This window comes from Sinohyriopsis cumingii, chromosome 17 (genome assembly GCF_028554795.1).
Source record: "Sinohyriopsis cumingii isolate HCF-2022 chromosome 17, ASM2855479v2, whole genome shotgun sequence".
NCBI lineage: Eukaryota > Metazoa > Mollusca > Bivalvia > Unionida > Unionidae > Sinohyriopsis > Sinohyriopsis cumingii.
The window spans coordinates 103124248-103137013 of NC_142977.1; the positions used below are offsets into that span (position 1 = coordinate 103124248).

Consider the following 12766-nt stretch of genomic DNA (forward strand, 5'->3'; position numbering starts at 1 on the left):
TATTTTTTTACATGTTTTTTTTTATAAATTTTTTGTAACTTCATTACCATGCATCTTTTGTCTTGCAAGAGTGTACGTTTGCATTTATTTCGATGTTTACCTTTATGTTTTGCGATCATAACTCTTAAACATTACTGTATAGCCAGGAACGTGCTGAAATTAAATCCTCTACATACACACACACACACACACACACACATACATACATACATCATGCATGCAATACGTACATACATGCATCCATGCATGCAATACGTACATACATGCATGCATGCATGCATACATGTCGAATTTTCAGGAAAATAAATGCTATTTGAATTTAATAATTGTCTGGCTCTTTGATTTCCAGTTTGGATGAGCTTATTGTTGGCAGTCCATTTTATTACAATGATGCTTCAAAGAATGTTGGTGGTGCCATCTTTGTATACACATGGAAAGGGACAACAGTAAATAAGTTTGCTACACCACAGAAGATCCTGAGTCGAAGCATGAGCCAGGAGGAATGCAAAGTATTTAACTGTATGCATGCAAGGTTTGGACACAGTTTGACCAGTGCTGGTGACCTCAACCGAGATGGCTTTAATGGTAGGAATTGTAGAAAGAAATACTTAATGAAATTTTCTCAAATGTGCTTACACTCGCTTGCATGAGCAATTCTTCTTTTAGATCTCCCCTGTAGACAGTGCTTAGTACATTATTATCTCCTCCTCACCAATAGATGTCAGCAATAGCATCAGCCATTAAAGTAAAATTAAACCTGGTTACTGACCATGTAAACTTTGTAAGTTTGACTATTTATGATAATCTGTTAATCTTACACACTTTGTAAGTTTGACTATTTGTGATAATCTGTTAACCTTACACAGTCATTTTAAATTTCTTAATTCATCTCATGAAACTTACACAAGCAATATATTCTAATTTAAAGGCGTATTTGTAATTATGCAAATTGATCAATTTAATGGATTTCTCTTTGTCCTCTACTGAAAGATGACCTGTCTTGAGACTCATTTTTCCCATTATATATACAGTAGTCCCCCTCTTAAACAGCCCCCCCCCCCCCCCCCGACCAGTGGCCACCCGCTCATTACAGCCAGAATCTGTTGGCACCGACAAGTTTGTGTTAAAAAGTACCCCTCATGAAATACCACCTGGCTAACACAACCAGCAGCCAGGATATTAGTGCAATAATATAAAATTTACCCCTCACAAGTGTTCACATTTTATTTTAATATGTATCCAGAACCGGTATTTTATTCATAATGTGTGTTAAGTAATCCGATGTCTGTTTCTCGATGTCAGGTTTTCCTAACTGAAAGAAGTGTTGACTACAGTATATGTACCACAAAGGTTAATATTATATCATTTATGCCTCACAAGAAGCCACATTTATTCCATAAAGTCGAGAAAGACTCAAATTGTAATCCATACAAAAGGGTAAGTACATGCAATCCGATTAGCCTTACTGCTGTGTTATCATAAGATGTCCGGTTTAGTCACTCTGATAATTGTTAAGATTACAATTATTGAACAGTAGTAACTGCTGAGAAGTGGCAGCATTGATGTACAATACACAAGTCAGCAGGAAAATGGTTTGCTAGCCTTTATGGCTTCTCCTAGTAAGATTTTGAGCTTGTTTACTTTGATAATTGTGGATATTACTTAACTGACAATAATTGTCAAGATTACAAATCCTTATGGCCACGAGGTCAAATCTGCATGATGTTAACTGTACACATCAAAGCCGTTTTGGCTTCTTTCACTTAGTGTAAAGAAATGTATACAAACAATAGGGTACCAGACTGCAACTAATGAATCACATGACAAGATCACTTCCTTTAAAAACACATGGCAGTTTGTTTAGATGCATAAAAAATTATTTTACTAGTATTGTAGTTGGCAACATGAATAACTTACTGCAAAAAGATCAACTTATCATCGAGGAAAACAAAACTTCTCAGTTTAGAAGAGAAAGTGAAAGTAATTCAACTGACCAAAAGGGAGGGTTTGAGGATCCTTGCAGAAAACTGATGTCAAAAAGACTCCAATAAACAATATCGTGAATTATAAAAGGAAACAATTCTGCAGAAGTGGGAAGGTGAAATGGACAGAAAAAGGAATATTGTTTGAGCCAAGAGATGTTTTTATCCTGGTTTGAATGACAAGGTTTTTGAATGTTTATATGCATGGGATATGATAGCATGGATATTTTTAATTGTGACGAGACTTGTTTGTTTTTTAGAATGTTACCAACAGATGATGTGATCTGTAAGATGATTATAAAGACAGTTTTAAAACTATATCAATGGTTATTCATAACATTCTTTTGAAAATGATGAAACAGTTTGTTTTACATTTATTTCACAACATGCATGTGATTTTTTAATGAAAATATGAATTGTTTTAGAATTAAATGTACTTGTGACTTTCTTCATATGTATTTACTATTCGCATTTGTCATCCCCCTCTAGAAAGGCCACCCTCATTATAAGGCCACATCCCTGCAGCAATAGGGGTGGCCTTATAAGAGGGGGACTACTATATGTGTGTGTGTGTGTGTGTGTATATATATATATATATATATATAGTCGTTAAGACTTATTGTAATGAATAGTGTATAAAAATTGGATTTAATAGGACAAATCAATCCTAATTCATGTTGTAAGAAGACTTCAGAATTACGTAAGCCCTATTGTAACTTGTAGACATATGTCTTTTTCATAACTCGATTAAAAATAATTGTAACATTTTGCCTTGTTACTTTTTGTCCTACACATCTTTCATAACTGTGAAAATCAGAATTGTGACTTTTCTGTCTTGTGACTTTCTGCCCTAAAATCAGATATCACGGTCACTCCTGTGTCCCTCTCACTGCACCAAAATGTTAGTAGGTCTGTAATTCAATCCAGGGGGTGACTTTATCATGTCTGAAATTTAAAGAACTGGCTCAATCTGGTCCCGGGGTCCCAAGTGGCCTATTGTCCAAAACACTCTCCATTACAAATCACTGCCATCTCACCTCTGTCTGCGTAGGTTCGAGTCTAGGATTCGGCCAATGTGGGTATGTGAGAAAGCTTGTCAGTAGCTTCTCATGGGTCGGTGGTTCTTCCTGGGGTTTTCCCAGGTTCTTCCTCCACCATTAATACTGGCCGCCATGCATAGCCTATCATGTGCTGAAATATGGTGTTAAACCCCACAACAACAATAAAATCAATCTGGTCCACTAAAATGGGAATAAATGGGAAGAAGACCTAATCAACATTGCCCAGGGATTATATTTTATGAACTTTCTGATCATGCTAATCATTTGTATTTTTGAAATGATTTTTATATTTTACTATGACACATCACTTATCCACTCTCGTAGGCTTTTCTGTTGACATGACTGCTCGAGATAATTGCTGCTATTCAGAATCAACACGTCAGAAATAATCATCTTTCACACTAACTGCAGAGGTGAATCAGTACCTTAATGGTGGACAGTCACATGATATGAATATGGCTGCACCTATGGAAACAAAAATAGAAAGGTCTGTTAGGTGGCACATATTGAGAATTTTTCATTCCTATCAGTTGAACTCCAAGAAAAAAATGATTAACAAAATCCAAGTATATTTTAATACCCTCACTATTTACAAAGTGGTGTCTTATTTTGGTCATTTATGTTTGACTGTCTGTCTGTTTCGGATAGTTTATGCAAACACCACTTTGACAAATAATATTTAACAGGCATGTTTTTACTCCTATGTTAAATTTTCATGCTGAGTTTTCACATATTTAATTCTACTTGTTATAGACCAGTAGAGCTCATAGGATGGTGTGTTGTGTTGTCTGTCATCTGTTGTCCATTGTCTGTCTGTTAGCTTATAGGATGGTGTGTTGTGTTGTCTGTCATCTGTTGTCCTTTGTCTGTCTGTTAGCTTATAGGATGGTGTGTTGTGTTGTCTGTCATCTGTTGTCCATTGTCTGTCTGTTAGCTCATAGGATATGGTGTGTTGTGTTGTCTGTCATCTGTTGTCCATTGTCTGTCTGTTAGCTCATAGGATGGTGTGTTGTGTTGTCTGTCATCTGTTGACCATTGTCTGTCCGTTAGTACAGGTTAGTTATTGCTATACTCTTCCTAAAAACTTGGCCAGAATGGCCTTATTTAAACTTTTTTTATAATACTCCTTCTGAGTGGATGGTCTAATCAAGATGGCATTTTCACAAAAAAGATTTCTTATGATGTCTTGTGGTTCATAAAAGAAAATGGTGCCAGTCTGATATCCAGTATGGCTGCCACAATTGCCATCTTGAAAATAGTCACTACACCTCCAGAATGGATGGTCATATCAAGATGGGTTTTCACAGAAAGACTTCTTATAATGTCATGAGGTTTTCCCTAAGAGACCTCTTATGATGTATAGTTGGTCCACAATGAAAATGGCTTTAGTCTTATGTTCAAAATGGCCACAACAGTAGTCATCTTTTAAATATCGTTATCGTTACTGCTCCTTAATGGATGATCATATCAGCATGTTTTTTTTATTTACTAAAGAACTTGTTATAATGCCAAGTTTGTCCTCATGGTGCAAGTTAAACATTCAGTTTGTTTGGTGGTCATCTTGAAAAGTTTGTCAATAGTTATTCTGAAGGAATGTTCATATCAGCATGGAAACACTTCTTATGATTTCTAAAGATCATAACAAAAATATTGCCAATCCAACTTCCAATATTACTGCTATATTTGCCATCTTGAGAGTCTTGTTATCACTATATCTCCTAGAAGAATGGTCATATTGACATTGTGCTTTCACCAATAGACGTCTTATAACATCTAGTTGATACTAAATAGAAATGTTCCAGTCTGATATCTAATATAGCCACTATGGCATCCAGCTTGAAAATCTTGTTGTGGTTGAGCCTTAAAATTGGAAATTGATATAAACTTGAGGTTTCCACCAGAAGACTTCTAATAATGCCTTGTTGGCCCTAATGAAGATGGTGCCAAGTTGACATCCAGTATGTCTACCACAGCATTTACTGTTAAAATCTTGTCATCTCTGAATAGGATCAAAGATGATTTCAGCAGCCCACAGTTAAAAGGAGGAAATGTTCCCTTCTTGAATTTCTAGAAATTCTTTTTAGCCAGTAAGCATGTACTGAAAAATGGCATTAAACCAAAACAAGAACAGCCAGTAGAACAAATATATCTCAGGGAAAAAATACTTAACAGAATTGTACAAAGTTTAACAGAAAGTATTCTGAGCTAGAGACCTAGCTAGTATTGTACAGGTGATGCTGATGTGTACTGAGATATTTGGATGAAGATATAAGAACTAGGGAAACCTTAAAACAGTTGCTTTTTATAACAGGTATTGAAAACAGTTTCCACAGAAAACATCCTATTGACCTATATTTCTTGGCCAACTGTTCTTACATTTGGCTGTTAGGCAGGTTTCAGCCAGGCATGTGATCTCGAGACTATTTGTTCCTTTTGTGTTTCAGATATTGCTGTAGGTGCACCATATGAGGGAGCTGGCGCTGTCTATATCTTCCATGGTTCTCTGAAAGGCTTGAAGGAACCATTTTCCCAGGTATGCCACTTTAGTCTCTGTAACAATTTTCCATGTATCCCTATGCAACATTTACAGTCTTGTATACTTTTTTATTTGCATCTTGCAATAATGATAGAGATTCATTATTTTATTACTGTTGTAACTTTTTTAAGGTCACCTTGAAAGTTTTGAAAAAGTAAATTTTTCACATCCTTTTATAGAACAATTTGCGTCAATAAAATATCTGCTTCACTGGTAAAATTTACTCCCACAACATCTCTGAAATCTGCTACAAAAATCAATAAAGTATTAGAGCATTCAAACATTACAGACAACATTACCTTTTTTATTCAGGCTGTGTTTGCTATTATGTGTGATGTCACTCCTGAATGTCAGTCTTCTATTACTATCATGGTGTATTGATTGAAAAATAATTTCAACAAAAAGATAAATGAATGGCGAGAAATTTGTTCATGTAAATATATCCCCACCTTCCACGTCCTCTAGCCAATGATTGAGAGGAGACCATTTGTAAAAGGAAATGACATAACTCCTTGAATTTAAACAAGTAAAAGTAAAATGGATTTTTCAGTATGCATATCATTTGTTGAGCATTATGTGCATTTCACAGCAGTCCATGATAAACTGCAACAGCAGCTGCATTCACAAATTGTGTTATACATTGCAGTCTGCTGCAAGTAGAAAATGGATAGCAACCTTTACAAAGATTGTGGGAGCAGAAAACTGTATTTTTAGTTGATGATCACAATATGTACTAACTTTCACAGTAATTCTTAAATGAAACTATCCAGATATAATGCATTAGTTAGGTTGCATTGCACTGCATTCAGCTGTAGGACGTAAAGGGGAATAACTCTAACAAATTGGAAATATTATGAGATTTTTTTAAAATATACATCAAATAATGACTGTACATGTACAGAGTTACAGGATGATTCATTGAACATTTTGAGACGGCTTAATATTTGGTGATATTCTAATCTTTGGGTGATAACTAATATTTTCCAAATTCATGGCAATCCAGAAGAAAGTACAGAACTTGTTGCTCTATCAAGATTGTGTCATTCAGTGAGTTAAGCTACAAGACAAAAGGGCAGTAACTCTAACAGAAATTGTGCATTGTGGGAGCAGAGTAATGATGTGTACAGCTTTAGATCATGACTGTTGTATTTAGGAACATTCATGGCAACCCATTCAAAACGAGCATGTCATGTACTGCATTAAGCTACAAGACATAAAATTCAGCAGCAGTAAGAAAGACTTCAGCTGTACAATGATTTGTGGCTGTTTACATATTCAGGTGAAGACCATAATTTTTACCAAGTTTCATAGGGGCCCCGAGTGGCCGAGTGGTCTAAAGCGCTCTCCGTTACAGATCACTGCCATCTCACCTCTGTCTGCGCCGGTTCGAGTCTCGGATTCAGCCAATGTGGGTATGTGAGAAAGCTTGCCAGTAGCTTCTCGTGGGTCGGTGGTTCATTCCGGGTCTTCCTGGGTTCTTCCTCCACCATTAATACTGGCCGCCATGTATAGCCTATCATGTGCTGAAAAATGGCGTTAAACCCAACAACAACAACAAACAAGTTTCATGGCAATCCATCAAATGCTGCAGGACTAGTTACACAAATGAAACTGTGTCATGCAATGCTACAAGACAAAAAAGTAAATAGTTTTACCAAAAATTGTGCAAAAGGATTTGCCAATATGTAGATCTTAAGGTTGTGACCATAATATTGACAAAGTTTCATAGCAAGCCATTAAAAGCTGCAGGATTAGTTGTGGCATTGAGATTGTGTGCTAGGCAGATGTTGGACAGAAAAGGATTACTGTATTATGTCTCTGTTGCTATACAGGGCACAGTATTGCCTCAGGCCAGCCCAGACATTTTAGCACCCTTGTCTGACTTTGTGGCCCTTTTCTTTTCTTGTCTGTTTTGGCATCCCTTTGACAACAGCTCCCTTTGCCAGTACATTGCTTGCACAAAACTTGCACCAGCCCTGGTCACTGTAGATGCTTTTAACAATGTGCTGCTCTTTTCACTCAAAAAATTACGTCACTGTGTCACACACTGGCCATAGCAGTTTACTATAGTCCTGTTTATTGATCTGTGTGGAAGGAAGGGGGTAAGCAAATATCCCGCACAAACATATTTTAATAGTATTTGCAACATTTAATGTGCAACAATGCATGAACAAATTTACATCGTCATTGCTTCATTCAATAAAACAACTTTTACGTCAATTCACAACTTAATTTTACACTGTTTGTTACATCCACATAGCATCAAGCATGTCCCAACATAGAATATAAGTCATTGACATAGGATAAATATATGCACCCACACAGAATATACACATCCACAAAGGACTAACATATGTACCTACCCTGTGAATCCTATATGTCTTGACCAGACTAAAATAAACCTGCCCACACATGACAGACATATGCACCCTACAAGATATACCGTATATACTCACCTATAAGTCGAGTCCAACTGCAAACAACATATTCTGATCTGGCATTTCATAATGAGCCAGAAGATCAGGGTCTGTGTTGTTTGTTATACTGATTACTCCTAAGAAACTGCAAAGACCCAGATATGCTGGTGCATTATGCAGTGGCAAATCTGGGTCTTTGCAGTTTGCAATTGGACCAGTCATATAAGTGAGAGTATACAGTAGTAAACATCCAGTAAAGGCTTTTCCCCTAGCTGTATGTAAGAGAAAGGTACATATTGCAGATCTTACTTGTCTGTCCATTTATATTGCTGATGATGTATAAAATCGAACTGTACAGGTAAACACTGGCAACATTCTGCTATACAGGCAACCAAGCTAGCAAGCCACCTACGAATAAACCATTTATTACAACTACACATTTTACTTTATTACTCCACAGACAAGTTATCTACAATAAATATTAATGATATTTATTGCATAAATGAGTAACTCCTAGTCAGTAGATATTGTCAATGCATTTGCAATATTTCAGACTGGGTTAGAAAGAGGTATGAAATATTTCACATGACACTAGTCGCTGAACACTATGCGTAAGATAAATTAAGTAAAGTACACAAACAATAGCTATGCAAAAGTGCATTTATCTGCAAGCTATACTGTTCAGTGATTGTTTAGGCGGATAAAGTTATTAAAAATCATGATCTGCACTACTAAACAAACTGATCTGTATTTCATTCTCATAAATCTATGTTAGCCTTTGTGTTTCTATCACTTTATGAGACGCATTTACTGCAAAGTTAATTGGTACACTGAGTGCATCATAAGAAATTCTTCTAGTCCAATATTTGGATATAATTTTACATGGTCATTGTGGAATGTGTGGTTTCCAGGTCTAGTTCCTTGTTTTCCCCATTTTGACTTATTCATACAGCCGGAGAAATGAAAACTACACACTTTGCAAACACCTTAGTTTAATTTAGACATATGGCAAGGCTTCTTATGTCATGAACTATGGATGCTTATTGAATGCACACAAGAGAAATTTACATTTTGAAGGTTTTGCATAAAATTGTCCATGTAAACTGATACATTAAAGCAAAAACTCTATGAGGATGTGAACAAATATATTTTTTTTAACTGTATGCCAAAAATAGTCAATAACATCTTTGAAATAAATTTTCATTATAATATCTAGGATATAAAAAAGCTGGTTGTGATGCATAGTTTTATTATTGCTAATAATTGTGTCATTTTAGTGTTTTTTTAAACTTTCATTTACAAAAAGTTAAAACACGGTGACAGGTAATTGCCAAGTTTATATTGTTTTCTTCAGCGGATCTATGCAAAGGACATACCAGGAGGACCGTGGACTACATTTGGATATTCTCTTTCTGGTGGTTTGGACATGGACAGTAACTCATACCCTGACCTTCTTGTTGGTGCATATGAAGTAGACAAGGTCGCCCTTCTGCGTACACGGCCCATCATTAATCTCATCTCGAACATCACTGTGTCCCCCAGCAGCATCAACATGACTGACACTAAAGTCTGTTTGGCAGATGGAGTGAAGGACAAGTTCTGTGTGGAGATCAAAGTTTGCCTCAGGTTCACTGCAGAACCTGTACAGAGGTGAGACAAAACATTTAATCAGACTTTCTCATATTTCATTCTAAAATGCATATACAGGAATATTTGGTGTAGAATTTGTTACCTTTCCATACTCTTAAAATAAGGAACAAAAAAGAAAGAAAGACAACAAGCTTTGTAAAATTTAACAAATATATTTATTTCCCTAGAATACAAAGTGAAAATGAGAAAAAAACATTTTATGGTATTGCAAATTAAATACCAAAATAATCCAAGACTTACAGACACAAGTCCTAGTAATTTAAAGTCTTGAATAAAATTCAGTTAAAGTCCAAAAAATATCACAAGCCGAAGTCGATGATATGTCTGTGGTAGCTATTGTCTTTTGTTGAATCACAGAAATATAATTCCAGGTTTGAATTCAGTATAAATTCCTGTGAATGTCTCTATCCAAGAATTTTATCAGAGCACTTTTGTATTTCCAGAGAAAATAATCACTTGGCTTCAGTAATTTGAAGAAAATACATTTCAGCCCAAACTGATCACAATATAATTCAACTTGAAAGTGCTAAATGTTAAAGCACGAATGACCAAGTCCTCACAATTACAAGATTATATAGTTCTCTACTTGACCTCAGGTCACAATTAGCATTTTCTTTAAAAAAACCATTACCTAATGGAAAATTACCTTGTAGAATGTTCTAATGAGCTTTGTTTACTTACAAAACAATAGCCTGTAAAATTCACTTAGGAAACTCCAGAACCCCTGACCCAAATCAACATATTTACTTCTTCAACTTTACCTGAATAAAAATCCTGATATTAAGTTGATACACATAGAGAATAATCATGCTATTGTTAGTTGTTTACATAAAATTAAATTTTTTAAAAATTTACGAAAAATCAATCAGGTCAAGCAGAAATGAACTCTGTTTTGGACAAGGTCAAGTCCAGCATACAGTGTTACATTACAATAGCATGTAATGAAATTTTAAAAAAATTAAAGCTAACAAACAAACAATTAAATATACACAACAAATTAAAGTGTAATTTTATCTTGAACAAAAGCCATTTTTGGTTTCTTATCAATTTACAAATTAACAAATACAATTACAAAGTAAAAATGATCATAACTTTCATTTGATGACTATTTTTCAAGATTTGTAGAGGTATATATGTCATTAGCTTTTTTGTATAGAGGAATTTCTGTATTATATAACTCTAGTAATCATTGCCAGTTAAAGAACATAAGATCAGCATTGCAGCCATGTTGGGGAAACCCCACTGTAACACAGTGGTTGGATTTTTCCAATAGCTGCCAAATGCATTATGTCCTGAACTTCTTTTTGGCCAGTCAGAAATTTGTTTTTAATTACAATATTCATTACTAACCAGATTCACTGGACAACCAGTCATTCTCTATATCCTTGAGGCTGAACCACAGCGTATCAATCCACGAGTCGAATTCAAGAACCCTACTGATAATCTTGGACACATAAATGACTCCATCAAGTTGCCACCCCAGAATTCAAGAACGCGTGGTGAACCAACGCAAGCCTGCTTTACACAGATTGCATATCTCAAGGTAGGTTGTATCGTACATTTGAAAAATAAGTGTTCCACAGTCGTCTTTTGTTTGGTTTTATTGTTGTTCATATGTTGTACAGTGTGCCCTCTCTGTAATGTGACTCAGTGTTGATATGGCCTCCTTATGTTAACAGGTGTGGTCATGAACCCTATTTAATGGGTTATGGGTATTATATCACTGCTGTGAGATTTATTTCACTTGAATTTAGTTTTGGAGCATGAGAACAAAACATCATATCGTGTCACATCAATAAATGTCTTATACATCATTTCCTCATTTTAAACTGCTCCGGTGGCCTAGTGGTTAGAGCATCCGCCTCGAATGCGGGAGGTTCGATCCCTGGCCAAGTCATACCAAAGACTTACAAAAATGGTACTAAAAGCTGCCTCGCTGGGTGTTCAGCATTAAGAGGTTAGTGTTAGGACTGGTCGGCCTGGTGTCAGAATAATGTGACTGGGTGGGACATCATGCTACATGTCTGCGGCATGATGCCCCAGTGCTAGACATCACAATAAACTGCCACATTGCAGACATCATAGCAATATGACTGAAAAATTGTTAAAGCTACGTTAAAAATCCAAATCACATCACATCACATCCTCATTTTAATCCTGTCCATGGGAGTCAAGACATGAAACATGGGAGTCATTGACCGAGTGAGATCGCCTTGTGATGAAGCAATTGATAGATTATAATGCTATTCATGGGATTCACAGAGCATATTGCATTATAGCGAGATTGTCTTATAATGAAGTATGTGATACATTATAACATTATCCATGGGAGTTAGGCTACTGCCTTTAAGGTATATTGCCTTTTAATGAAGTACATAATACGTTATATTGCTGTCTGTGAGATTCATAAAGTATATTGCCTTATAGACAGATTATTCTTATAACGCTATCAATGGGTGTCAGACTCGACCTTATAGATAGATTGCCTTCCAATGAACTAGATGATATGTTATAGTGCTGTCCATGGGAGTCATACAGTATACTGCCTTATAGATAGATTGCCTTCCAATGAACTAGATGATATGTTATAGTGCTGTCCATGGGAGTCATACAGTATACTGCCTTATAGATAGATTGCCTTCCAATGAACTAGATGATATGTTATAGTGATGTCCATGGGAGTCATACAGTATACTGCCTTATAGATAGATTGCCTTCCAATGAACTAGATGATATGTTATAGTGATGTCCATGGGAGTCATACAGTATACTGCCTTATAGATAGATTGCCTTCCAATGAACTAGATGATATGTTATAGTGATGTCCATGGGAGTCATACAGTATACTGCCTTATAGATAGATTGCCTTCCAATGAACTAGATGATATGTTATAGTGCTGTCCATGGGAGTCATACAGTATACTGCCTTATAGATAGATTGCCTTCCAATGAACTAGATGATATGTTATAGTGCTGTCCATGGGAGTCATACAGTATACTGCCTTATAGATAGATTGCCTTCCAATGAACTAGATGATATGTTATAGTGCTGTCCATGGGAGTCATACAGTATACTGCCTTATAGATAGATTGCCTTCCAATGAACTAGATGATATGTTA

The 12766-nt window shown here is 35.8% G+C and overlaps 1 protein-coding gene across 3 annotated transcripts in view; it reads left to right on the forward strand.

Annotated features, from left to right (window-relative positions):
• The window catches only part of LOC149779581 (integrin alpha-PS1-like), a 169138-nt gene that overhangs the window by 99931 nt on the left and 56441 nt on the right, over nucleotides 1-12766 (forward strand). For all 3 annotated transcript variants that reach the window (XM_089940326.1, XM_089940327.1, XM_089940328.1), the window contains 4 exons: nucleotides 350-585; nucleotides 5488-5576; nucleotides 9351-9646; nucleotides 11000-11189. In XM_089940326.1, the coding sequence (XP_089796452.1) occupies nucleotides 350-585; nucleotides 5488-5576; nucleotides 9351-9646; nucleotides 11000-11189 (811 nt within the window). The remainder of the gene's footprint in view (nucleotides 1-349; nucleotides 586-5487; nucleotides 5577-9350; nucleotides 9647-10999; nucleotides 11190-12766) is intronic.